Raw genomic sequence first — 21,331 nt, 5'->3', positions numbered from 1 at the left:
AACTCACGAATCGGCGCATCTCCACACATACCCATACCACACACAACAACGCGCCATGACACGACCACGCACACACACCCCTAATCCATCATCGGTTTGGATTGGGGGCTCGCATTTTCCACTTCTGAACTATCTTGTCTTACACTTATCATTTATACATCCGCATCATCTTGGGAGTTTCCATCCTATCTATCTATCCATCTATCTACCTACCTACACCAACCGGGCTGGCATCTTTGTCCGTTATAGACGCCGACGAGAACGAGATAGAAGGCAAGGAGCAACTAGAGGAGCGGATTGGGAACAAATCGGCGTTTTTTCAGCATCGGCTTTTTTGACTCACCACTTTTTTTTAAACCGTCATCATTCATCGAAGAAGAAGAAGAGAGAAAGACGAAGAAGATTACTTGTACTTGCATACCCCCGGCGCCAATCATCACTCATAAAAGCACCCCCCATCACCACATCATCGGGGGGGTGGCTAGCATCGCATCATTTCTTTTGTCTGGGCTTCTGTTTTTCTACTCAAGTTTTTTTTGGTGGGGAGACGGGAAGGTTGCATTTTTATTGGGGCATTCATCAGGGAGGCATCGGGATTGGGAAGCATGGAGGGGGGGATATCATACCACTTTTGTATTACGCGTACGCGCGGGGATTTTTGGGAGTGCGAGAGGAAAGGGAAGGGATAGTGGGAGGAACAGGACAGGAAGGGAGAGGGGAAGGGGAAGGAGGGGTGTACGCATACCCTTACGACGACTCGCAGTAGTCAGTCGGGCGATCTTAGATAGCAGATCAGGCATCAGCGATAATAGCTGTTTTGTCAATGAAGAGAACATTTACTCTCCTCACTACTTGTTTAATTGTCTCTGTCTACTTGTGCAATGTGTATTATGACCCCATCCTCCCTATCCAATGCATGCCAACATCTCAATCAATGTAAATAATACCCCCCGGTCTCCATACCCACACACGCTCGTCGCCATACACGCCTCCTCGCCACGTTACCATCAATCACCCACCCCCCTTACTGCGGTTTTGAATCCCCATCCTGCAGTCAGCGCTTTGGGATAGTTTTCTCCCTGCTAGCTAGCTTGGGAGCCGAGAATTTGTCAACCACCTCACCCCCTTGCATCGCTCACTCACAACCCGTTATGGACGCCAGGGAGGGAGGGGTCTAGACCGATCCCATCCGCCGGTGGCATCGCATCGCATCCCACCACATCTTGGCGCTCTACCGTGCTGCCATAGCTGTCGTGCTCTCACGATACAGCGAGCGTGCACAGTTGCGGTGGTATCCCAGATCCACCTCCCCTCCCCCGATTTAAGTCCCCGGGTATTAGATCGGGTAAGTTATATTTCGTTCCTCCGCAGCGGCACGACGATTTTCGACATCCTCTATCTGCCTCCCAGGGCGGAGATATCATTCCCCACCTCACATATTTTTTTTAGAGGGGTGTGTCTCTACTTCGTCCAGCCGGTCCTGCGGGCGTCCCGGTCGCGTATCACTATCTATCACATCACATCTTTCCACATTTTTAGTGTGCGGTTTTTCTACAATTGTTGGGGAGGGGGTCGATAGGTTCTATGCGGCCTGGGCTTGGTGGCGTGTCGTGTCTCTCTCTTGGGGTTTGTGTTTGTTATTCATCAACCCCTCCTCCCCCTTACGTCGCTCAACGCCCATCCCACTCTCTCAGTTTGAGGTTCATTTTACCATGCAGTCACGCCTCTTTGCGGTGGGTTTGTTTCGTTTTTGTACCCCCATGGAGTGGGAGAGCGCGAGGACGTCACGGCGGTACCGTCCTCGTTCGGGGGGTGCGTGCATTCCCATCTCCTCCTGCGATGGGATGACACGTTCTAGGTGTCCCGCTCTCGGTGGCGGTTTTCTGCGGTCGATGGGTTTCGGGGGGTGTTGGTGCTGGTGTTACCATCACCCCTTCTTTTCTTTCCCCCCCTCCCCTTTTATTATTTCCACATCTCCGTTTTTTGTCAGCCATCACCCCTCCCCTCGCCCCGGGCCCCTTACTTCACCATCGAAGTGCCCATTCTAGATATCCCGGGCGTGGCGAGATGGCCGGTCTAGGCCTTGGTTTCAGGCTCATGCGGTTCCAGCCTGTTATGGCGGTATTCTAGAGACAGCGAGAGGATGGTGGGAGGGGTGGGGGGGGGGGGGTGGTTTCTGGGGGGGGGGGGGGGCCGGCGAGGGGGGGGAGGGGTCGGGGGGGGGGTGGGTAGAGGGGGGTTGATGCGGGGGGGTTTGGGGGGGGGGGAAGGCCGANNCAGCGAGAGGATGGTGGGAGGGGTGGGGGGGGGGTGTGGTTTCTGTTCCGGCTGCGGGAGAACACGTTTTGGGCGTCCCGGCTGGGGGGGTGGGGGGGGGGGGCGTGGTGCCACAGAACTATTGTAGGTCATATCTCGTGCAGGTTATATATCTCCTACATATTCATCCTGGTTGTCACACTGCGTCCCCCCTTCCTCATCCCCACTTCTCCCTTACTTCCACAGTGCAGCGACTGTTGAAAGAACGGGGGGGAGGGGGGGGGGGTTAAGGACGGGGATTTGTAAAGAACCTGCATGCATACATGCATGCGCGACTATCCCAGTACGGCGGTGTTGGGTTGGTGAGATACTGCTGCTGCTGTGGTGTGTATGCATGGTATGCATGCATGCGGGGGGAGTTTTGGGGATGGAGATCATGGGATGGATGGAGATCATGGGATGGATGGAGATACTTGAGGGTGTAGGGGGAGAAGGGGGAGGGGGGAGGGTCTTACGTTCTCTTCTGTTGGAGTGGTGTATGTATGTCTCGGATGGCGGCAGTTTTCTTCGGCGTGGCCGGGGTGAAGGGTGGTGGGAGAGGGCGTGGCGAGGGAAAGAGGGTGGAGTGGTTCGGGTTTCCTTGTTGGGTTATTTGGGTGGGGGATGTGGTGGTGGTAGCTATGAGAGGGAGGAGGAAAAGAGGGTGGGAGGGGAATGGGAGGGAAAAAGGGGGAGGTAAGGAGTCATGTGTAGAAAAGGGGTAGAATTTTGTCATAGGGCACGATGCTCAAAACAAAGTAACACCAGATTGACTGTAAAAAAACTTGATATTATAATGGCACCAAAGAGATAAAGGATGAGTCGGAGTTCTTCTGCTTCACGGATGCACTATCGCGTTCTTATTGAAGAACAGGAGAGACAAAGACTCAAAGCAAATGCCCTATTGAAGACAGCAGCAGCACCCGCCGGTTCCTACCATTGACTTCCGTTGGCTTTAGCGGCGATTACCCCTATTCTACCACGTGATCCTCCGACAAGGAGTTACTGCGATTCAGGGGCGTTGTCGTTATGAGGTGGGGAGATTAAAGGATGAGAGGTCTGGAGAACCTCTAGGTTTGTAAAAGTATGTGTTAGGAACTTCTCTCGGCCCTTCTTGTCTTCTGTGCCTTCCTGTGTCATTGCCTTAGAGTCGGGAATCGACGCCCCGGTTATAGCGCGACGGCTGGCCATTGTTCTTTAAGAAGGTGGTGTTCTTACTTTTCTTACCACTTTATCTTCAACGCGTATTTCTTCCTAGGTTTCTTCATCGGAGGTTTCTGCTTCCGAGTCATCTTCTTTCGTTGGAGTCCTCGCCGGTCCTCCTGGGCTGATCGAGGGGGGCGATGCAGTAAGCTTGGATAAGCACATGATGACGTTCTTATGGCACCGTCTCGAAGGAAAGAGTTGGCTTGGGGTGAGACGGTGGTCTCGATCATCTCCCGCTCTGCAAATCACGTACAGGGGAATCGTAATCCGCCTACTGCTGTCCCCATCCTTCCAACAACAGAAGTCAGGAAATTAGACGTAGGTGATCGAGCACCCAATAATGCGCTTCTTGTGGCTTTCTGTGCCTGGGTATGGCGGCAGAGCGAGACTCCCCAATTCTGATATAAACCGCTGGCCATTATCCTTTAGCATGGTGGTGTTCTTACCACTCCATCTTCATCGGATGTTTCTTCTTCCGGGCCATCTTCCCTCGTTGGAGTCCTCGTCGGGCCCCCTGGGCTAATCGAGGGGGCCGACGCAGTAAGCTTGGTTAAGCACATGATGACGGCCTTATGGCAACGTCCCGGAGGAAGGAGTCGGTGAGGCGGAATAGAGTGTATGGTCTCGATCAACTCTCGTTCTGTAAAAAACACGTCAGGAGAATCTAAACCAGCTCAATGCGCTTGTTGTGGCTTTCTGTTCCTGGCTGTGGCGGTAGGACGAGATTGCTCGGTTCTGATATTATCAGCTGCCCATTGTTCTTTGGGATTGCGGATTTCCCCCTATCTCGACGCTCTCTATCTCCTCAGAGCTGTCTATCTCACTGTTCTCGGAAACATTCTTTGAGTTCAGCTTCTTCTTTCACCGGACTATCCTATCTTCTTCGGATTCTTCGTCGATCGGTCCTGGCTCTATCTGGTTTAGCGATCCGTCCAAGGGTGCATGTGCATCATTGCATCCGTAAGCACAGTAAAGTAACCCTTGGCCCCTGGTGTCGCCGCTATGTCTGTGGCCTAGCGTCTTCTGATCGTGATAGCTGGGCGGTATTTCCATCTTCCATTCTGCTTCCAGATCTTCTTCTCCAACTAATATCTGCCAGAGTCTTCATCGGCCCCGCAACCTGGCTCTATTTGGCTTCTCGGTCCGTCCAAGGGTTCATCATTGCATCTGTAAGCACATTGAAATCCCCTCGGGCACCTAGTGTCGCGGCTAAATGCGTATCTACGGTTGTCGCGTCTCAAAAGAAGGAGCTGGTTTGAGGTGAGAGAGTCGACTCAATCATCGCTCGCTATAAAACACCTGCAGGGGAAAAAAAAATCCACTCTATGCACTGCTTGTGGCACCTTGTCTGTGCCTAGGTATCGTGGCAAGAATATAATGCTCAGTTCTGATGTAACCGTTGGAATAGCGGTCTCCTTTCGCGTCATCTTCGTCAGAGATTTCGTCCTCGGCTCATCTTCTGGATCTCCTTTGTCCGACTCATCATCGCTTGAGTCTTCTTAAATTGGAGGTCTGCGATGAGAGAACACCCGACGTTGATAGATCGAAGGATTTCTTGAATTATGAGATATGTCTCACTAATATCAGAGGGGACGGCTTCCGTAACGTCAACTGATGTCTCGTCGGCCCCCTCGGTCAGCCCAAGGTTGCGCCTTTGCGCCTGTCGGCGCGTTGAGATACCTCTGACACCCGGTGTGGCCGCTAGGTGTCCGTCCACTGTGATGGCGTCTCGAAAGAAGGAGCCGGTTTGGTATGAGGCGCCTCTATGTCTTCGTCCTCGCCCTCGCCCAAATCTTCTCCATCCATGAAGTCCCCGTTGTTGTGAAGCCTCCGTTGTCGATGAAGCCTGTGCTGTTCGCCCGACACAATGCGTTTGAACGTCGCTGGGTTCAGGAACTTAACACGTGCCGCGAGGCTCTCTGAGTTGAACGGTGTCAACTCGCTCTTTCTCATCGCTATGGTCGCTGCGCGGTAATCGTCAAGCTCCACATTCTCTAGGTCGTCGAGACTATAATCCAGTTGATCCTTTAAACCACTCGCCGTTATCGATGACAACCCTTATCTCATCTCCTACTATTAACGTTGGCTTGAACGACGAGTAATATGCTAGGTGGCATATCGTGATCTGCGTGGTTGCCACAACTCTAGCGACAGAGAATATGTGTCCCTCAACCTCCTCTAGACGCCGAGTGAGGGAAATGCAATCATCCCTGAAGAAATCGTCATTAACTTCCATGAGTCGAGTGAAAACACTCTGACATCTGACAATCTATTGACAACCTCATCTTAGATGCTGCGTTGGGATCAACTGAAGGCAATGGACGAGCTGAAGTCGCCTTTGCGATTGGGAGGTAGGGTTTGACGCCCCTAAATAGAATCTCCAACGGGTGGAAGCAGAGAAGGTCTGTAGGGATCCTCCATTTCTTTTTTTCCACGCCCACGATGATAGTGGCGATCTGAGTGCAGTTTCTAAACCTAGTTAGCTGTCGCACCTTTCCAGATGTAATTGCAAACCTACTCGAAAGTGGGTGCTTCGTTACTGCTTGCTTTCGTCATTTTGACGTCTTTCAGGCTATGCGATGTATATATGCACGAGCTTGGTCTTGGTGGATTCTGTAGCTAGCTTCTTCGAGAGACTAGCTACGGGATATCTGAAATTCGACTGTTAGTATAGCCCATAGATAATATTTTCAAGTGCGGAGGGGACAGGTTTGCTGCTCGAACATACCGAGCGAAGTCACTGATTTAGGATCCGAGTGAATTTTTGATGAGTGGGTACTGGTGATGTGAAAGCTGCAGTCTAGCGGACACTAGATGACTTGAGGACCTGTCGACTTGAAGGTAAGCAAGAGCGTTTGGAAGGTGATGTGAGCTTCAGGAGATGTGAACTTGACAGAGGAACCGTCCAGAAGGTGGAATTTCAAAGTGTGTGAGTAAAGGACCAGCCGACGTGGAGGCAGGCGAGAGTTCACAGGAGGGTGCAAGTTTAAAACCTAGCGAACTTATCGGAGGTATGAGATGAGATTCTAGACCCTCAGAGGCAGAGCGATGGTTGAAATGTAGGTTGAATGTAAAGAGAGAAGGAGAAAATAATAAACCAACTCTTATAAAAGCAAATTCGACACCGAAATCTCAACCACTCAAATTTAAAATCATTGACTGCCAACATGAACAAGTTGGGAATTAATACAAATATTACACAAGTCAACAAGCGTTATCCACAGCCATTCCTGACCATCAATAGTAAACTAGTTATGGAAAGAAAATGAAAGACGAAACTACACACTGATGCAGACTTGTGAGTTGAACCAAAATATAAAAAGGGGTGGCTTGCTGTGCCTTACTCGCGCAAAAGGCCTCTATTCCCACAATTATAGAGCGAAGGATGCCCAGAAAACGTATTACAGACATCGATACAAACTCACGCTGATCGTTAGGTAGCAATGACGAGTCTCTCCGAAGAATAGCCTTGTTGACACAGATTTTCTTGGTCACCTAGATTCGCTGTTGGGCGGCAGTGTGAAATCATCGCTGTTTTTTTCGTCTCCATCAATTTTGGCTATAATTCTGCCAATCGTGAGCATCAAGCGCCTCATCCATCCATGTCCTGAGCTGTGGGTATATGATCCGAAAACGCCCATAAAACGATATCCCCCATTCCCAACGCCTCCTGAACCCATCATGCTGGCTTTTACAAACAAGCAAAGCACCCACTCAGACCTACTCCTTGGGCTCCTTGGGCTCCTTTTTCTTATATTTCCCCCGCTTCCCGCCGACAATCTGCGTATCGGCATCATCGTCCGCCTCCCCCAGCTCCTCGCCCACCAGATTTTCAACCCCCGTCTTCGTGATCTTGTCATCGCTCACATCGACCGCCTTACGCGCGGCATCAATCTCTGCCTTGCGCTCGAACACCTCCTCGATCTTGCCCAGCTTCAGCGGGTCCTTGCGGCACGCGAATTTGAAGTCCTCGAGCTTGACCTTCTGCCGTCCGGCTAGCTGCGCGGGGCGGTCCGCTTCGAAGCACAGCTCGATGATGAAGTCGGAGAGCATCTCATCGAGCACGCGGATTGTGCCAGGGAGGGAGTTTGGGACATCGCCGTGGGCGTACAGGAGCATCTGGACTGGAAGGGGTCAGAATGTGAAGTTTGACAGGGGTGGGGGAGTACACACGTTCTTGGTCCGTGAAGTTCTGCTGGCCGCGATTTTTGGCGGCGCGAGCCCGGGGCTCCATGGTGAGGTTAGCGGCTAATAACCGTACAAAACTGACACATGCAGAGGTGATTCGATAGTGTACAGAGTATAATTTACAAAAATTGCTTACCGGGTTCTTGGGAGGTGGTCGAGGGGCCATGGTGACGTCGGCGTCGGCTGGACGATTTCCCGCGTCTCGGTGAATTTGTTGTTGCGGTACCGAGAGACCGAGAGGCCAACTTTGTTGCTTGCAACGAGACCTGCCTGGATAGTAGATCAGTTACAAGAAACGACCCCTCAAGATGGTACGCAAGCTTACCCTGAATCCAGGAATGAAATGCTGACAAAAAAAAATAGACGGCTCTTTTCAACTTCCAGTCTTTGTTGCTGGTGTTCCTCCTCCTCATCTGCACAAGCGCGTACGCCCACCAGCTGTTTCCAGGGATTATGGACAGGAATAAGAATGGGTAGGTCGCACAACCACAGGTTGAAGATTTATAACTGACGATCGTAGTGTCTTGGGTGTCTTCTGGAAATGTGCGCGGATAGGAGAAAGGCTGAGCCCGTATATAAGTATATGTTGCCTGCTCATGGCTGTAAGTCATTCATGCAACCTCCCATGGTTCAAACTGATACCAGACAGGGCTCTCTTCTCATTGGCAACTAAAGCAACTACGATTAAGAATACTGGCGTTTGGGAATTCACATGGGAGATATACCTTTATAGTACGGTATCGATGAGCGACTTCGATAAGAGCATTATAATGTCATAATGAAAACGAAGATATTGTGTACATCAGTGTATACTATCGCCTCGAGCCATTGAACTTCGCACTTGATTTTATTATTGTGGTATCGATTCAGTTGAGAGCGATACCTCTGAGTCCTCCCAGATATCTCTGCTCTCCTTTTCCACGGCCTTCATCGCATCGGCGACGACCTGCAGTTTCGCTACCACATCAAGAACTCCACCATTGACCCGCTGGAAATACTCGTCATTGGCTTCTCTCCTTTGGCGGGCCAAGCGTGTGTCTGCGTCCGTCTCTTCGTCCAACGTATCCGTATTCAGATCCACTGGAATGCTTCCCGATACACCACTTGCACTCTTTCCTTCAGTTTCTTCTCTCCCCTCACCTGGCAACAAAGAACCTCGAAATCCCGTAGCACTCCTGTCAATAGTCTCAACCGCATCATCGGCTCCGCTCCTGACCCATGCTTGTGCCAGTGCGATCTGTGCCATCCGTAGACTGTCCAAGGCTTTCGTATGCTCTGGACCAAACACTTGGATGCCGTTGACCGCATTGAGTTCGACCTCCTCCAGCGTAGACTGCATCTGAGCCCACAATGCATCTGTCTTATCTGCCTGTTTCTGGCTCTCAGATTCGATGCGGGGCAGGGGACGCGGGATCGTAGAAATGTTCGTTGGATCATTAAATCCATCCCCATTCACACGAGGAACATGCCGATTAGATCGCTGGCGGGTAAGTGGAATACGACTTCCATTTGAGGATACTGTCATGGCACTTGTGGTTTGCGCAAGGTTTGCGCCCATTTGGGAGGGCCCCGCCAGTGAGATGTTGGAGGCATTTTGAGAAGGTGGTCCCAGAAATAGGGACGGAGGAGGCTCTCTCAACCTGCCCTTGTTTGTAGGCGTTTGCGACATGGCGAGTTGGGCGTCGTCATGTCATTATTGGTTTACATGGTCGTCGGCAGTCCTACTTCACAGACGAATTCCATACCTTGGGAGCTTGACGAGGCTGCCAAGCATTCCTGCCTCGCGAAAGATCCTTGCCGAGCCAGGCCCCAATTTTTCCCACAACACGTGATCCTGAGGAACCGAAACCCTAGTCCCACCACCGAATATTCTTCGCGAAGTTGTATTTCGAGAATCAATCGACAAACGCCAAACCACACCCTCCATTTCTCGCGATCAACACATAAATCGGTATGTAGCGCCTGCACATCCCTCATTCCCAAAAGACATTATTACTCGCGTCTACAAAATCCTTTCGACCGCCTTCGAGCAACGAAACCCCCCCGTCGAAAACTGGCCAAGAGCCTCACGAAATTGAACATATTAGCTAACCTACGACTTGTGCAGCAATCATGGGTAAAGGAAAGCCTCGTGGTCTTAACGCCGCTCGCAAGCTCCAAAACCACCGCCGCGAGCAAAGATGGTCCGATCTGTCCTTTAAGAAGCGCGCCCTCGGAACGGCTTTCAAGTCCTCCCCATTCGGTGGCTCTTCCCACGCCAAGGGCATCGTCCTCGAGAAGGTCGGTGTTGAGGCCAAGCAGCCCAACTCCGCCATTCGCAAGTGTGTCAGGGTCCAGTTGATCAAGAACGGAAAGAAGGTTACTGCTTTCGGTATGTTTGCACACGACAATACGTCCAACGGACGAACAACAGGATGAGTGGGAGACTAACAGAAAATTCTAGTCCCCAACGATGGTTGCTTGAACTTCGTCGACGAGAACGACGAGGTCCTGCTTGCTGGTTTCGGTCGTAAGGGCAAGGCCAAGGGAGATATTCCCGGTGTCCGTTTCAAGGTTGTCAAGGTCTCCGGTGTTGGTCTTTCGGCATTGTGGAAGGAGAAGAAGGAGAAGCCGAGATCGTAGATGCTTCCTTGTGCTTGGTACGACAATGGGCAATGGGTGTTATTTTTGCGATACATGGGCTTTACGCGCGCTCGGATTCGTGATAGCAATCTAGAGTAGCGAATTGCTACAGAAGGTCACCAAACAAGAGACATTCACGATCATCCGTTGTGTGTTTCGTCGCCTGTTTCTACTGTGAGCAGCAGGTTGGCTTGTGATACTGCTAACCATCGATTCAGAGCAAGACATGGCTTGTCGATTTCCCTGTGACTACAGCTTTTTCAGCGTGACATGGACATCCTCGACCAAGGGCAGTGAAAGTCATCTCCATCTCTACTCATCGTTTCTCTTCCTCTTCATCCCATTCATTTCCATCGTTAAGTCAAGGCATCTTCTGCAGTTCTCTGTACCACCCATAGAAGGCCGTCTGTTACAACTTTGGTAGAGCTACCGCCACCTCGCCGTTCTCGAACCAAGGATCACTTCTCCAACGTCTGTCTTCGGATGGATGAACAGAGTCTAGAGATCTAAGGACGGATCTTGAGCAGACAGCCGCCCGTCTTGGGAGGTATGTCGTAATGAGGTGCGACTGTTTCGTTTGAGTTGAACGCTGCCGCCCCATGTGCCACTGGGCGGATGGGGGAACTGGCTACGTTCTTAGTAATGATCCATACATACCTTCTATAGTTGGGGATGTTTTGAATATAATTTTGTTTCGTTGATGCACCTATTTCTGTTACTTCATTGTGAGATTTGTGGTATGGGTCCTGCCAAAGAGGAAACCCCTGAAGTAGCCTTTGTTCTTTGGTTCAAACGAAATGGTTCGATACTCACGACCTAAATTTGAGACCATCAGCTATCTTTGTGTGGCTTCACAATCACCATTCAGGGTCCCTTTAGTCCTTTTACGCAACCCTATCGCCACTAATTTTGATACAGACTGAATAACAATTTAATATATAGCACGATTAATGCCTCTCGGCCATTATCCTCCTTCCATATTCACTCTCCATACACCCAACTCCGTTTCTCAAACGTCTTGACAGCCAATACTCACTGTTGCAAATATCCCACGGCATTTCAAGAACCTCCAAAGCACAATACAAAAAGATTCCTTTTCAGATCCAACATTATCACAACTGAACCCCCAAAATGTCTGCCGCAGCGACATCCCTCGCTCCTCCCCCCACCTCTCTCGACAGTTTCACAACCGACCTCTTCCTCGCCCTCCACTCCCCCACAACCCCCCAATCCAGCCTCGCCATAACCCGCGCATTCACCCTCATCCTCCGCGCGCACAATCTCTCGTCTCACCTCCGAATCGCCCACCTCCACGAGCACGACTCCCAACAAGCATCCGGGAGCCAAGTTACATGTGCCACTGATTTCTCTATGCACGGCGCTGAGGCGGGGGGGATGGTGCCGGTTGCTTGGGCTGTTAAGGGAGGGATGGTGGTTCCTGTTGAGTATTTTCCGGGCTGGGGAAGAGGGGCGGGGATCAATTTCGAGGGGGAGATGCTGAGAGAGTTTGTGAGGGAGTTTGTGGGTGTTGTGAGGGAGTGTGGGCTTGAGGGGGTGGTTGGGCTGAGGTTGGTGCAGTAGATGGCGGGCGGATTTCAGGGAGGGAGTTTGGGATTTATACGGTGCTATGGTGTTTGGCTATGGTGTTTGACTGGCAAAAACATGAGGGAAGTGTGACATTATGGAGTTCAATTTAGAATAAGAGGAGTCTGCTGGTAATACCAGCGGTGTTTTGTGTAGTATTTAACCTCCGACACATGAATAACTGTTTCATCGACCATAGACTCAAGAAAATTGGGAACCTCGTCCTCTGTACTAGCAACTTATGGGAGCAATTTAAAGCTTGAAAGAACTAAACCATTTAACACCTTTGTCATTTATACCATATCTACTTCGTCTACAGCGCCTTATGCAATTCCTCTGCGAATTCCCCCGGCTGACTTACAAAAGGACAGTGATCCATCTCAATCTCCACAATCTCCATCCCACAATCCTGTGCCTCCAGCCTCTGCAGCTCCGGTAGGATAGCCTTGTCATTTCTGCATAGGAAATACGTCCCTTTGACCTTCGTCCTCCACAGATCGCCAACATCCGGAGGCATCTCCGCACGATTCGCATCCAACGCCGCCACGAACGGCGCAGCCGCCTCAGGTGACATGCCGTTATAGAAAACCTCGTACGGCGACGCTACCGTCGCGTCCATCGTTTCAAAGTCGATCGTGAACCACGTCAACCCCTCGGTCGCGCGGGCCGCGTTCAGGAAGCAGGAGATGAAGATGATATGGACCAGCCTGGCGCTCTGTTCGGCGCTGGCGGAGGCGAGGAACTCGTTAGCAGCGAGAGCGACGGATTGCCCGGATACGCTGTGGCCGACAAGGCAGACGCTGTAGCCGGCGTCGATCTCGGCTTGGAGAATGGCGCCGATGTGTGTTACGTTGGCTTTGATGGAGGGGGGAGGGTCGTGATGCCCGCTCGTGGGGAGTTTGACAGGTACAACACGATAGCCATGGGCCTCGAGGTAGGGGGTAATTGGCTGGAGGTGGAATTCGGTGTGCCAGCCGCCAGCAACAAAGATGATGCTTGTCTTCGCCATGTTTGTGGCTCTCGATGAGAGGTGAGAGAGGTGAGGGTGCCTTAGATAACTTTAGGATTCCTAACCTCAGTTCCTGAAACCTCAAACGGTAAGCTGGGTGAGGCGAAGCAATGTTTCGTGTCAATCCCTTCCTCCACAGTTAATTCTAACGATTATTCTTTTGACCTTTCTAGAAAGCTTGCAAACTTTATTTCTGTGAGTTATGTTTATAGAGCTTAAAGTTGGTTACGACCAGGGGTCTACACAAATTCCGTCGTCAGCAATTAATTAAGTAAGCAGAAAGATCAGATGTTAACATGACTCCTTCACCTTGATCCCACTCTGATCCGATCTTCTCGTAATATAATAGCCAACCATCTTTTACTGTTAGTAAAGATTGCTAAAGCACAGGACTATGGACAGTAACACGATGAATTGATCATACCTGGCTAGTAAAACGCTCAAGCTCAATCAAGGCAAGGATAGGTGACATTATTATATACACATCGCCCATCGCTAACACACATCAGACAAATTTGAGCCTATGAAAAGAAAGAATGAGAGCGTCTGCTTGCTTCCTGCTGAGCAGCCTTTTAGGAAACTTCTACTAGACTGCCGAGATGATCTGCTGCGTAGCCAATCTACGTCTCCTTCGACTATCTCTAACCTTGAAATTTGGGTCACTGGGGGTTGGGTGAGGGACAAATTACTTGGTATTCAGACCTCGGACGTCGACATAGCACGTAGTACAATGACGGGTGTACAGTTTGCTGAGGTTCTCACTGACTTCTAGTCTCGAAACGAGGCAGAATACAGTCAACAAGCAACCTAAATTGGCATTCCATCCCGGCTTCTCTTTACTGGCTTTAAAACAACCATCTGTAATCCTGGAATGTCAAAGAATCTCGAAACCGCTATTGGAAAAGTTTTTGGCCTAGAGATAGATCTCGTAAATTTAAGAACGGAGGTTTACACACCAAGCAGCCAGAGTCCGAATCCTTTATTCGCTGTTGGTGGAAGTGGTATATGAACAATCCTCTTTCGCAGTGCATCTCGAGCGTTATTCTACATTTATGAACTTGGTCTTTCAACAGAACTTGCAAGATGCGCCTACTATCAAATCAATCCTTAACGGGTTCGATATTAAAGAGGTTTTTAATCTTAAGTGTACCGGTCCTTTTATGAAGGCGGCGCTCGATGGACTTATTAAGTGGCAATTTGACCACGAAGGCAGCTCAAAGGATGAAGCTAAAGGCTGGCTTCGCACGCAAAGGGAAGATCTCGGTATTCCATAAGTAGCAGCGCACAATAGTGGCTGATAATAGTTAATTAATGGACTTCCTGGCTTTCAAGGGAACTTTGACTTGTAATAGCCGTTTAACTCTAAAATTCTCAGGAAGGCTGAGAATGGCAAAACATCTACGATGTAAGCATTGCCGTCTTTATATGTTAAGATATGTTGGCCCCTTAGAGTTGAAGTGAGTGCTGTGAGGGTAGTGAGGATCGGGAGAGTCGGTAGGATAACTTTGGCGTTATACGAATCACGGTTGCGGTTTCAGAGGATAGGAAATTAGGCCGCAGACTAAAATTCAACTCACATCACAAAACTTCTGGCAAACAATCAATGCAGTGGACATGAACTGACGTTATAACGTGGTATTTTAATGCTCGTCTCTACCTGGTGGCCCAACCAAACGCCATGCTTTCCCCTCATCCTATACAATGCAATACAGCCATGCAAGGCGTAGAGGACCTAAAGCCGCATTATTTTAAAAAGTCATCAAGCTCTACCGTCATCTACTCCTCTCTTGGCTCCCTCGGCTCCCTCGGTTGTCCACCTCCACGTCCACCGCGTCCGCCCCTCTTTCCACCCCTTCCTCCACGCTCCCCACGCTCGCCTCTCTCGCCGCCCTCTCCTCCTGTGTTACCGCCTATCGCGTCGGTGCTGCCAAGAGTAATCGTGGCCGTGGCCAGGCGCTGCGAGAGATCGATTTGTGTGCGGATGGTGTTGGTGAGGTAGGAGACGACAAGGATGTCTTGGATGTGGTTGTTGAAGTCGCGCTCGATATCTGCGGCGTCGACCTTTGGTGCTAACGAGAGGGCGTTCATGAGGAACTGACCCAGGGCGTTGTTTGGCTCGCGCTCCTCATCAAGAACGGACGAGACGTACTCGGAGACGCGTTCTAACAGGTCCAGAGTGTGCTCAATCGCGCGCTCGAGGCTCTCGGCGTCTGTGACGACTGGTGCAGCGCGGGCATCGACGTCCTTTGCGCCGGAGATCAGCTCGAGGCCGCTCTTCTCTGCCTCGCCGTATCGGATCTCGTATGGGACGGGGATGAAGAGACAGCTCTCAGCCGCACGCTCGGCATTCACGCCTACGGGTGCGCTGATGTAAGCCTTGGCCTCGATCTCCTTGCCTGCCTCTGTCGAGACGGTCAAGTGGATGGCCGGGTGTGGGAAGGTGCCGGTCTCGGAGCTGGCAAAGAAGTTCTGGATCAGAGCGCTGAAGTTGTTCAGCTCGAGGCTGGTCGTGTACCACCCAAGGAGGACCTCGCGCGGGTTGGCCTTCAGTTGCAGCGCAAGCATGTTCTTCTGGTATTCGACATCGACCTCGACCTGCTCCTCCGTCTCGGTGTGGTTGATGGCGAAACAGTTGCGGACCTCGACTTCCATTCCATCTTCGGAGCGGACACCCAGGAGGGCACCAATAACGCGGTTCGATGCCGGGTCGCGGCGGAGGGCGTGATCTAAGATGGAGAAAACGACCTGGTGGTTCAAATGAGCATAATTTCACGGCTTCCTGATATGTACAAACAAACCTGTGGCTGGACGATAACATTGAGCGGGGCGGTGGTGGGTTGAATGCCAACTGCCGTGGGCCCGAGTGGCCTGGCGAGATGGAGGAAAGAATCAGCTGCGACCGCCATATTGTGCGGATTGAATGGATCTGTTGAGATCGTAGATGAGTTAGGCGTGAGGCGTCGTGGGGGATCTCCAAACTCTTTCGACCTCGCCGTCGCCGTACTAGTCAATCTTTTGCTGTGGGTGCCAAGAATTTAAGCCCTGATCGCGCTAAGATAACGGAGAAGGATACCAGCCAGAACGACCCGAGAAGTAACGACTGACGTTAATATTTGGGAATAAACTCAACGAATTTATTTATTATTAGGGTATTATGGGGATTACAAGCTATTCCTTTTCTTTTGATTTAAATAACCTAAGAATCCAGCCAGTAACGGGAAAACTAGAGGAGTAACGCTAGCATTCCTCAGGCCTGGCTCTATTCTTTCGACCCCTCCTATATGAAAGTACAGACTTACGGGCTGCTTTCTCCTTAACTAATCCATGTATTAGAATAATATCTCTTCTCCATATTAAACTTATAAATCGGTCTACTATTGAGCATATCCGCCTATTAAACCCATTCCATTACTGAATGAACTCGAGAACGCCCGACATTTGGAACCAACCCCCACTTTCACAAGGCAGCGTCAGACAAGTACGACAAAATAAGCAAAAATCATAGGATGAAAGTCAGCCTGGTGGTCTCGTGGCTATTATAGTGTTGCCTCGTCTTTCCCGGCCCTTGCCTGTCTTGTATTTCGAGCATCAAGCGTTCCTTCCCTGCCTATCATACCAAAGTAAATACCCCGCCCAGATAATGCTGTATATATACCCCTCCTCCCCCACCTTCTCTTCGTCGGCAAACCGAACATATCCACGCACAACCTGAACAATACAGCATCCTACAACTCAATAAAGATCCTCTCACGATCAAGTTCGAATACCATCATCTCAAAATGAACCCAGGAACATGCCCCAAGTGCGGTGCTGCCGGTGACGGAACCAAGGCCTGCGGCTCTTGCGGTGCTGTAAGGCTTCACTTTCCCTGAGAGATAATGAGCTCCCACTAACGTCGCCACAGAGCTGCCCAAACTGAGAGTATAATCTCTTTCCACGCTGTCTTGCCTCCTCGAGAGCGACAAAGTACGAGAAGGGTAGCAGTGATGGCTTTCTGATGTGGTTGCGACGCTAGTCTGTTGGTTGTTTCATTCATTTATGCTATACTGGGGCTGGTTTACGAGAACAAGACATGATGATTCGAATGGATGATGCCTTTCTTGTAAATACCTTTTGAGTTTCACAACGCTGATGGCCATGGTATATCATCCATGCCATGGTCGATATCCTTTGGAAGCAGCGAGAGCCTCGAAGCGATCCCATGTGACCTTATATGAAGATGTAGGTGATTTGAGCTCTTGAAGATGCCACTTATCCAGTAAATCTAGCCATACCCTATTCCGTATTTAAAATAATCATATTCCTCTTTTAGAGTGGTAAGGAAGCCTCCCTTGAACTGCTTGAACCAGCTCAGAATGACATTTTGACGGGCGCCCACCATAAGACGCTAAGATAAGAAACCGCCAGGGACCCCAGCTATCGCCAATAATTTTCTGAGAATCTAATCGCGGCGCACCAAGCAAGCTTCCCAAGCACACATCCGACAATGGCATTTCACGGCAACAGAGGCGGCGCTCGAGGTCGAGGGTTTAGCGCAGGTGGCCGTGGCGGTCGCGGAGGTAGCAGCAGAGGCGGAGCAAGAGGAGGAGCCCGTGGTGGAGCGCGAGGCGGAGGGGGAGGCAGAGGAGGAGGTAGAGGTGGCAGAGGCAGAGGAAGAGGGAAGCCGATATTCGACAGTGCGAGGTTAGCGGAGAAGAAGGAAGAGTAAGTTTGATACTAATTGGCATACTGGTGGTGTGATTGCTAATGCCGCATAGTGAGGAAGAAAGCGACAGCGAGGACTATTCGGACGAGTCGGCTTCTGAGGAAGAGGACTCGGACGAGGAGATGTCTGACGACGACGACATTGTCCAGGCTTCGGCTGTGAAGCCTTACGCTGCGCTCCTGCAAAGCCTTGCGGCGGATTCAGCACCGGCTGCGAAGCGACGTAAGCTCGATACATCGTCTGGGCAGCAGGTGGCGGAGGATAGCGAGGATGAAGAAGAGATTACCAATGTCGACGACGTGGACGAAGAGGAGGAAGGGCCGGAGACTGCAGTGGAAGGCGCCTTAGACGAGGACGATGACGAGGATGCTTCCGATCCGTTTGAAGCCAATTTTGCCAACCCTGACAGTAATGTCCTCTCGAGGAGACTCAACAACTTGAAGAACGGGGTGTGGTCGCCGAAAAAAATTATCGTGAAGAACGTCGGAAAGGCTGTCGTTGCTGTTCCAGAGAAAGATGCCCCAGAACAAGCCACACTATCTGCGGCGATTAGCGGTCCTGCTGGGCTCGTCTTGAAGAAGAAGCTTATTGACCCAGTCACAAAGCAAAGGGGCTCTTTCGATCCGCTAGAGCAGAACATGGCGGCTTCGATTTTCAACTACCGTGATATATTATTCTGCGATAGGACAGCAGCGAACGCTGAGAACCTCCGCCGTTTGACGTGCCTGCACGCAGTCAACCACATCTTCAAGTACGATTCCCACCTATCTATCCATATGCTATCTACTAACATAACCCAGGACGAGAGATAAGGTGATTAAAAACAACGCTCGCCTCGCCAAGGAAGAGGGCAACGAAGATCTGGATCTTAGAGATCAGGGTTTTACAAGGCCCAAGGTTCTCATGCTCCTGCCGACAAGAGAGTCCTGTGTGCGGATGGTGAACATGATCAACAAATTATGTGAGCCCGAGCAACAAGAAAACAGGAAGCGGTTCGACGATTCATACGTCGACAAAGAAGAGAAATTCTCAGATGATAAAACTGAAGATTTCCGAGAACTGTTCGCTGGAAACGACGATGACATGTTCCGCCTGGGACTGAAGTTCACTCGCAAGACCGTAAAGTACTTTTCCCAATTCTACAACTCCGATATCATCCTCGCCAGTCCCCTCGGCCTACGAATGGCCATCGGAACCGAAGACTCCAAGAAAATCGACCACGACTTCCTCAGCTCCATCGAGCTCGTCATCGTCGACCAAGCCGATGCGCTCCTAATGCAGAACTGGGAGCATGTCGAGTACATCTTCTCGCACATGAATCAGCAGCCCAAGGAGGCTCACGGCTGTGATTTCTCTCGTGTACGCAGCTGGTACCTCGATGATGCTGCACGCTACTTCCGCCAGACCATCGCCCTCTCCGCCTTCAACACCCCCGAGCTAAACGCCCTCTTCCACTCCAAATCTCGCAACTGGCGAGGCAAGGTCCGCATCGGCGCCACCCACCAAGGCGCCCTACAACAGCTCGGCCTCCGCGTGAAGCAGACCTTCTCCCGCATCGACGCCCCCTCCATCAGCGCCGAGCCTGACGCGCGCTTCACATACTTCACATCCGCGCTTGTCCCAGCGCTCATGAGGCATAAGCACGATTCCGCCGGGACGCTCCTCTTCATACCCAGCTACCTCGACTTCGTGCGCGTGCGAAACTACTTCTCCTCCTCGCCGACGACGGCTACCCTCTCCTTCGGCTGCATCTCCGAGTACACCTCCGTGCGCGAAGTGGCGCGCGCTCGCTCGCATTTCCTTACTGGTCGACACAGCGTGCTGCTGTATACGGAGCGAGCCCACCATTTCAGGAGGTACCAGATTCGCGGGGTGCGGAAGGTGGTTATGTATGGGTTGCCTGATAATCCGATTTTTTATAAGGAGATTGTGGGCGGGTATCTGGGGAGGAGCGTGCAGGAGGGGAGGCTGGAGGTGGGTGAGGGGAGCGCGAGGGCTGTGTTTAGTAAGTGGGATGTGATGAAGTTAGAGAGGGTTGCGGGGACGGAGAGGGTGGAGAAGATGGTTATGGAGAAGGGGGATACGTTTGATTTCCTGTAGAGCGAAGGGGGTGGTGGGTGTTACGTTTAAATAAAGGTGCTGTATAACCTCTAACATCACTCGGGGCAACCTTAAAATGTATCATTGATAAACTTGAATTCAAGTAACGTTGTTATACATTCTTACCGCGTGACAAATCATAGACCTCTCAAGTTCGAATTCGACTTCTGGTCAACTGGCTTATATCTCTCCGCCAACGCCTCCCTGACTGACTTGTTCAGCGGGGAGGCTGCGTCGTACCTTTGCTTCAAGGCCCTCTGCACATCTGTCAACCCATCTGCCTCCTCGTGTCCACTCGTCCTCCCCATGGCGTTCTCCACAACCTCCTTGCCGCGTCCGACAGTCCTCTTCACTGCACCAACGACGCTTTCTTCCGTCAGCTTCAGTCCTTCCGCAACCTCCGCAGCCTTTGAAGCCTCGTGGCGTGCAGCGCCCCGCACAGCATTCTCGATGGCCGTCTCAGTAAGCTTCAGTCCTTCTGCAACCTCCGCAGCCTTTGAAGCCCCGTGGCGTGCAGCGCCCCGCACAGCATTCTCGGTCGCCGCCTCAGTAAGCTTCAGTCCTTTCTCGATCTCACGTCCCTTTTCAACACCCTTTCTCCAGGCCTCCCTAGCCACAAGCCCCGCATTCTCGAGGCCGTGTTCTGTCTTGTCTCCATAAATGCCCTCTCTCTTGCCAATCTCGTGGGCCGCTTCGGCGCTTTTCTCCAACTCACGCCTTACAGCGTGGGCAACAGACTCTTCCCCGAGTCTCAGCTGCTCCGCAACTTCATGCGACTTCTCCACGCCCTTCTTCCACACCTCCTTCGCGGTCGCACTCGCATTCTCCAACCCATGCTCAGTCTTCCCCTCAAACTTCAACTCCCTCTCGCTCGTCGCACTCAGCGCCCTCGATGCCGCCCTCTCAGCGGCAACCCTCGAGCCATCAAAGCCCATCTTTGCGCCCTGTCTAGACCTCTCAATCGCCTCCCTAGCAATTGGCCCCGCCTTATCCTCCGCAAGCTGAATCTCCTCCCTCGACTTCTCCAGGCCCGTGCCCAGCGCCTTAGCAACCGCACCCTCCATCCCTTCCTTCACGTTGCCCCACTCGGCGCCCTGCACCCAGCGCACCGCGTTCTGGATCTCCGCGTTCCAGCGGTCCTTGGCCGTCTCGACGAGCGTCGCGCGGCTCGTGCGTCCGGTCTCCAGGTCGGGGGCGGAGTAGGCGAGGCTCGGGTCGGAGAGGAGCAGGGTGTTGAGGAGGGAGGATTGAGTGCGTAGGTTTGCGCCTTGCGCGTTGCGGTTGCGCTCGTGTGCAAGGACGGTGAGGTAGGCAATTCCGAGAGTAAGAGTTACGCCGCTGGTCTGGGAGAGGTTGTTAGAATTTTTCTAGGGAGGTTTTATGTAGTGGGGGTTGCAATTGGGGGACCTACGAAGCCAGTGGCAAATCCCATCGTGCCGTTAGAGTAGTTGATGTGGGTAGTAGAGCTTATATAGGCGCGGAACGGCCGCTGTATTTTTGCAGGAGTTTCAGATCCTATATAGTAGCCTGACGTATAATTTTGTCTGCCAATTGAGTCTTTGAATCATTGAATCATTGAAGTGGGAGAAATATAAATGAGTGACGTCGGGATCAATAGCTTG

The 21,331-nt window shown here is 51.5% G+C and overlaps 11 protein-coding genes across 11 annotated transcripts; 4 read left to right on the top strand and 7 right to left on the bottom strand.

Moving 5' to 3' along the window:
- Window positions 1–3,813: 3,813 nt before the first annotated feature.
- VE01_05457 (uncharacterized protein) lies at window positions 3,814–4,061 on the bottom strand (the record flags this gene model as incomplete). Its single annotated transcript, XM_018274921.1, has 2 exons — window positions 3,814–3,912; window positions 3,948–4,061. 2 exons carry the CDS (start codon window positions 4,059–4,061, stop codon window positions 3,814–3,816), a joined length of 213 nt encoding a protein of 70 aa, XP_018130707.1.
- A 1,141-nt stretch (window positions 4,062–5,202) lies between these two features.
- VE01_05456 (uncharacterized protein) lies at window positions 5,203–6,057 on the bottom strand (the record flags this gene model as incomplete). The annotated part of the gene is made up of 3 exons (XM_018274920.1): window positions 5,203–5,509; window positions 5,782–5,970; window positions 6,020–6,057. 3 exons carry the CDS (start codon window positions 6,055–6,057, stop codon window positions 5,203–5,205), a joined length of 534 nt encoding a protein of 177 aa, XP_018130681.1.
- Window positions 6,058–6,681: 624 nt separating this feature from the next.
- VE01_05455 (uncharacterized protein) lies at window positions 6,682–7,810 on the bottom strand. Its single transcript, XM_018274919.2, has 2 exons — window positions 7,675–7,810; window positions 6,682–7,625 (listed from the first exon to the last, which is right to left on the bottom strand). The coding sequence occupies exons 1-2, from the start codon at window positions 7,733–7,735 to the stop codon at window positions 7,222–7,224; spliced, it is 465 nt and encodes a 154-aa protein (XP_018130581.2). The 5' UTR covers window positions 7,736–7,810; the 3' UTR covers window positions 6,682–7,221.
- Window positions 7,811–7,970: 160 nt separating this feature from the next.
- Window positions 7,971–8,667, top strand: VE01_05454 (uncharacterized protein). The gene is made up of 4 exons (XM_018274918.2): window positions 7,971–8,000; window positions 8,053–8,162; window positions 8,210–8,291; window positions 8,339–8,667. The coding sequence occupies exons 1-4, from the start codon at window positions 7,998–8,000 to the stop codon at window positions 8,360–8,362; spliced, it is 219 nt and encodes a 72-aa protein (XP_018130582.1). The 5' UTR covers window positions 7,971–7,997; the 3' UTR covers window positions 8,363–8,667.
- On the bottom strand, window positions 8,278–9,414 carry VE01_05453 (uncharacterized protein). Its single transcript, XM_018274917.2, has one exon. The coding sequence runs from the start codon at window positions 9,356–9,358 to the stop codon at window positions 8,540–8,542; it is 819 nt and encodes a 272-aa protein (XP_018130579.1). The 5' UTR covers window positions 9,359–9,414; the 3' UTR covers window positions 8,278–8,539.
- A 146-nt stretch (window positions 9,415–9,560) lies between these two features.
- On the top strand, window positions 9,561–10,451 carry RPS23 (40S ribosomal protein S23). The gene is made up of 3 exons (XM_018274916.2): window positions 9,561–9,640; window positions 9,797–10,060; window positions 10,133–10,451. The coding sequence occupies exons 2-3, from the start codon at window positions 9,802–9,804 to the stop codon at window positions 10,309–10,311; spliced, it is 438 nt and encodes a 145-aa protein (XP_018130580.1). The 5' UTR covers window positions 9,561–9,640; window positions 9,797–9,801; the 3' UTR covers window positions 10,312–10,451.
- A 590-nt stretch (window positions 10,452–11,041) lies between these two features.
- On the top strand, window positions 11,042–11,892 carry VE01_05451 (uncharacterized protein; the record flags this gene model as incomplete). The annotated part of the gene is made up of 1 exon (XM_018274915.2): window positions 11,042–11,892. Exon 1 carries the CDS (start codon window positions 11,443–11,445, stop codon window positions 11,890–11,892), a length of 450 nt encoding a protein of 149 aa, XP_018130577.1. The 5' UTR covers window positions 11,042–11,442.
- Window positions 11,893–12,059: 167 nt separating this feature from the next.
- Window positions 12,060–13,253, bottom strand: VE01_05450 (uncharacterized protein). The gene has a single exon (XM_018274914.2). It carries the CDS (start codon window positions 12,902–12,904, stop codon window positions 12,209–12,211), a length of 696 nt encoding a protein of 231 aa, XP_018130578.1. The 5' UTR covers window positions 12,905–13,253; the 3' UTR covers window positions 12,060–12,208.
- Window positions 13,254–14,548: 1,295 nt separating this feature from the next.
- On the bottom strand, window positions 14,549–15,862 carry VE01_05449 (uncharacterized protein). The gene is made up of 2 exons (XM_018274913.2): window positions 15,703–15,862; window positions 14,549–15,649 (listed from the first exon to the last, which is right to left on the bottom strand). Exons 1-2 carry the CDS (start codon window positions 15,808–15,810, stop codon window positions 14,681–14,683), a joined length of 1,077 nt encoding a protein of 358 aa, XP_018130649.1. The 5' UTR covers window positions 15,811–15,862; the 3' UTR covers window positions 14,549–14,680.
- A 663-nt stretch (window positions 15,863–16,525) lies between these two features.
- UTP25 (rRNA-binding ribosome biosynthesis protein utp25) lies at window positions 16,526–19,776 on the top strand. Its single transcript, XM_018274912.2, has 4 exons — window positions 16,526–16,755; window positions 16,809–17,608; window positions 17,662–18,360; window positions 18,410–19,776. The coding sequence occupies exons 2-4, from the start codon at window positions 17,391–17,393 to the stop codon at window positions 19,707–19,709; spliced, it is 2,217 nt and encodes a 738-aa protein (XP_018130660.1). The 5' UTR covers window positions 16,526–16,755; window positions 16,809–17,390; the 3' UTR covers window positions 19,710–19,776.
- A 13-nt stretch (window positions 19,777–19,789) lies between these two features.
- Window positions 19,790–21,309, bottom strand: VE01_05447 (uncharacterized protein). The gene is made up of 2 exons (XM_018274911.2): window positions 21,121–21,309; window positions 19,790–21,052 (listed from the first exon to the last, which is right to left on the bottom strand). Exons 1-2 carry the CDS (start codon window positions 21,139–21,141, stop codon window positions 19,847–19,849), a joined length of 1,227 nt encoding a protein of 408 aa, XP_018130665.1. The 5' UTR covers window positions 21,142–21,309; the 3' UTR covers window positions 19,790–19,846.
- Between the last annotated feature and the right edge of the window lie 22 nt (window positions 21,310–21,331).

The sequence above is a fragment of the Pseudogymnoascus verrucosus genome, assembly GCF_001662655.1.
Source record: "Pseudogymnoascus verrucosus strain UAMH 10579 unplaced genomic scaffold scaffold_20, whole genome shotgun sequence".
NCBI lineage: Eukaryota > Fungi > Ascomycota > Leotiomycetes > Thelebolales > Thelebolaceae > Pseudogymnoascus > Pseudogymnoascus verrucosus.
Note: the sequence above shows the minus strand (reverse complement) of the source record. Positions and strands in the feature narration are given on the sequence as shown.

Bases quoted from the DNA above. Each gene is read 5' to 3' on its own strand.
- VE01_05447 (XM_018274911.2), bottom strand. From the start codon at position 21,141: ATGGGATTTGCCACTGGCTTC. The intron at 21,053-21,120 runs GTAGGTCCCCCA...AACCTCTCCCAG, and splicing joins TGGGATTTGCCACTGGCTTC to ACCAGCGGCGTAACTCTTAC.
- VE01_05449 (XM_018274913.2), bottom strand. From the start codon at position 15,810: ATGGCGGTCGCAGCTGATTCTTTCCTCCATCTCGCCAGGCCACTCGGG. The intron at 15,650-15,702 runs GTTTGTTTGTAC...TTGAACCACCAG, and splicing joins ATGTTATCGTCCAGCCACAG to GTCGTTTTCTCCATCTTAGA.
- UTP25 (XM_018274912.2), top strand. From the start codon at position 17,391: ATGGCATTTCACGGCAACAGAGGCGGCGCTCGAGGTCGAGGGTTTAGC. The intron at 17,609-17,661 runs GTAAGTTTGATA...AATGCCGCATAG, and splicing joins TTAGCGGAGAAGAAGGAAGA to TGAGGAAGAAAGCGACAGCG. The intron at 18,361-18,409 runs GTACGATTCCCA...AACATAACCCAG, and splicing joins GCAGTCAACCACATCTTCAA to GACGAGAGATAAGGTGATTA.
- RPS23 (XM_018274916.2), top strand. From the start codon at position 9,802: ATGGGTAAAGGAAAGCCTCGTGGTCTTAACGCCGCTCGCAAGCTCCAA. The intron at 10,061-10,132 runs GTATGTTTGCAC...AGAAAATTCTAG, and splicing joins AAAGAAGGTTACTGCTTTCG to TCCCCAACGATGGTTGCTTG.
- VE01_05454 (XM_018274918.2), top strand. The intron at 8,163-8,209 runs GTAGGTCGCACA...TGACGATCGTAG, and splicing joins ATGGACAGGAATAAGAATGG to TGTCTTGGGTGTCTTCTGGA. The intron at 8,292-8,338 runs GTAAGTCATTCA...GATACCAGACAG, and splicing joins TATGTTGCCTGCTCATGGCT to GGCTCTCTTCTCATTGGCAA.
- VE01_05453 (XM_018274917.2), bottom strand. From the start codon at position 9,358: ATGTCGCAAACGCCTACAAACAAGGGCAGGTTGAGAGAGCCTCCTCCG.
- VE01_05450 (XM_018274914.2), bottom strand. From the start codon at position 12,904: ATGGCGAAGACAAGCATCATCTTTGTTGCTGGCGGCTGGCACACCGAA.
- VE01_05455 (XM_018274919.2), bottom strand. From the start codon at position 7,735: ATGGAGCCCCGGGCTCGCGCCGCCAAAAATCGCGGCCAGCAGAACTTC. The intron at 7,626-7,674 runs GTGTGTACTCCC...GACCCCTTCCAG, and splicing joins GAACTTCACGGACCAAGAAC to TCCAGATGCTCCTGTACGCC.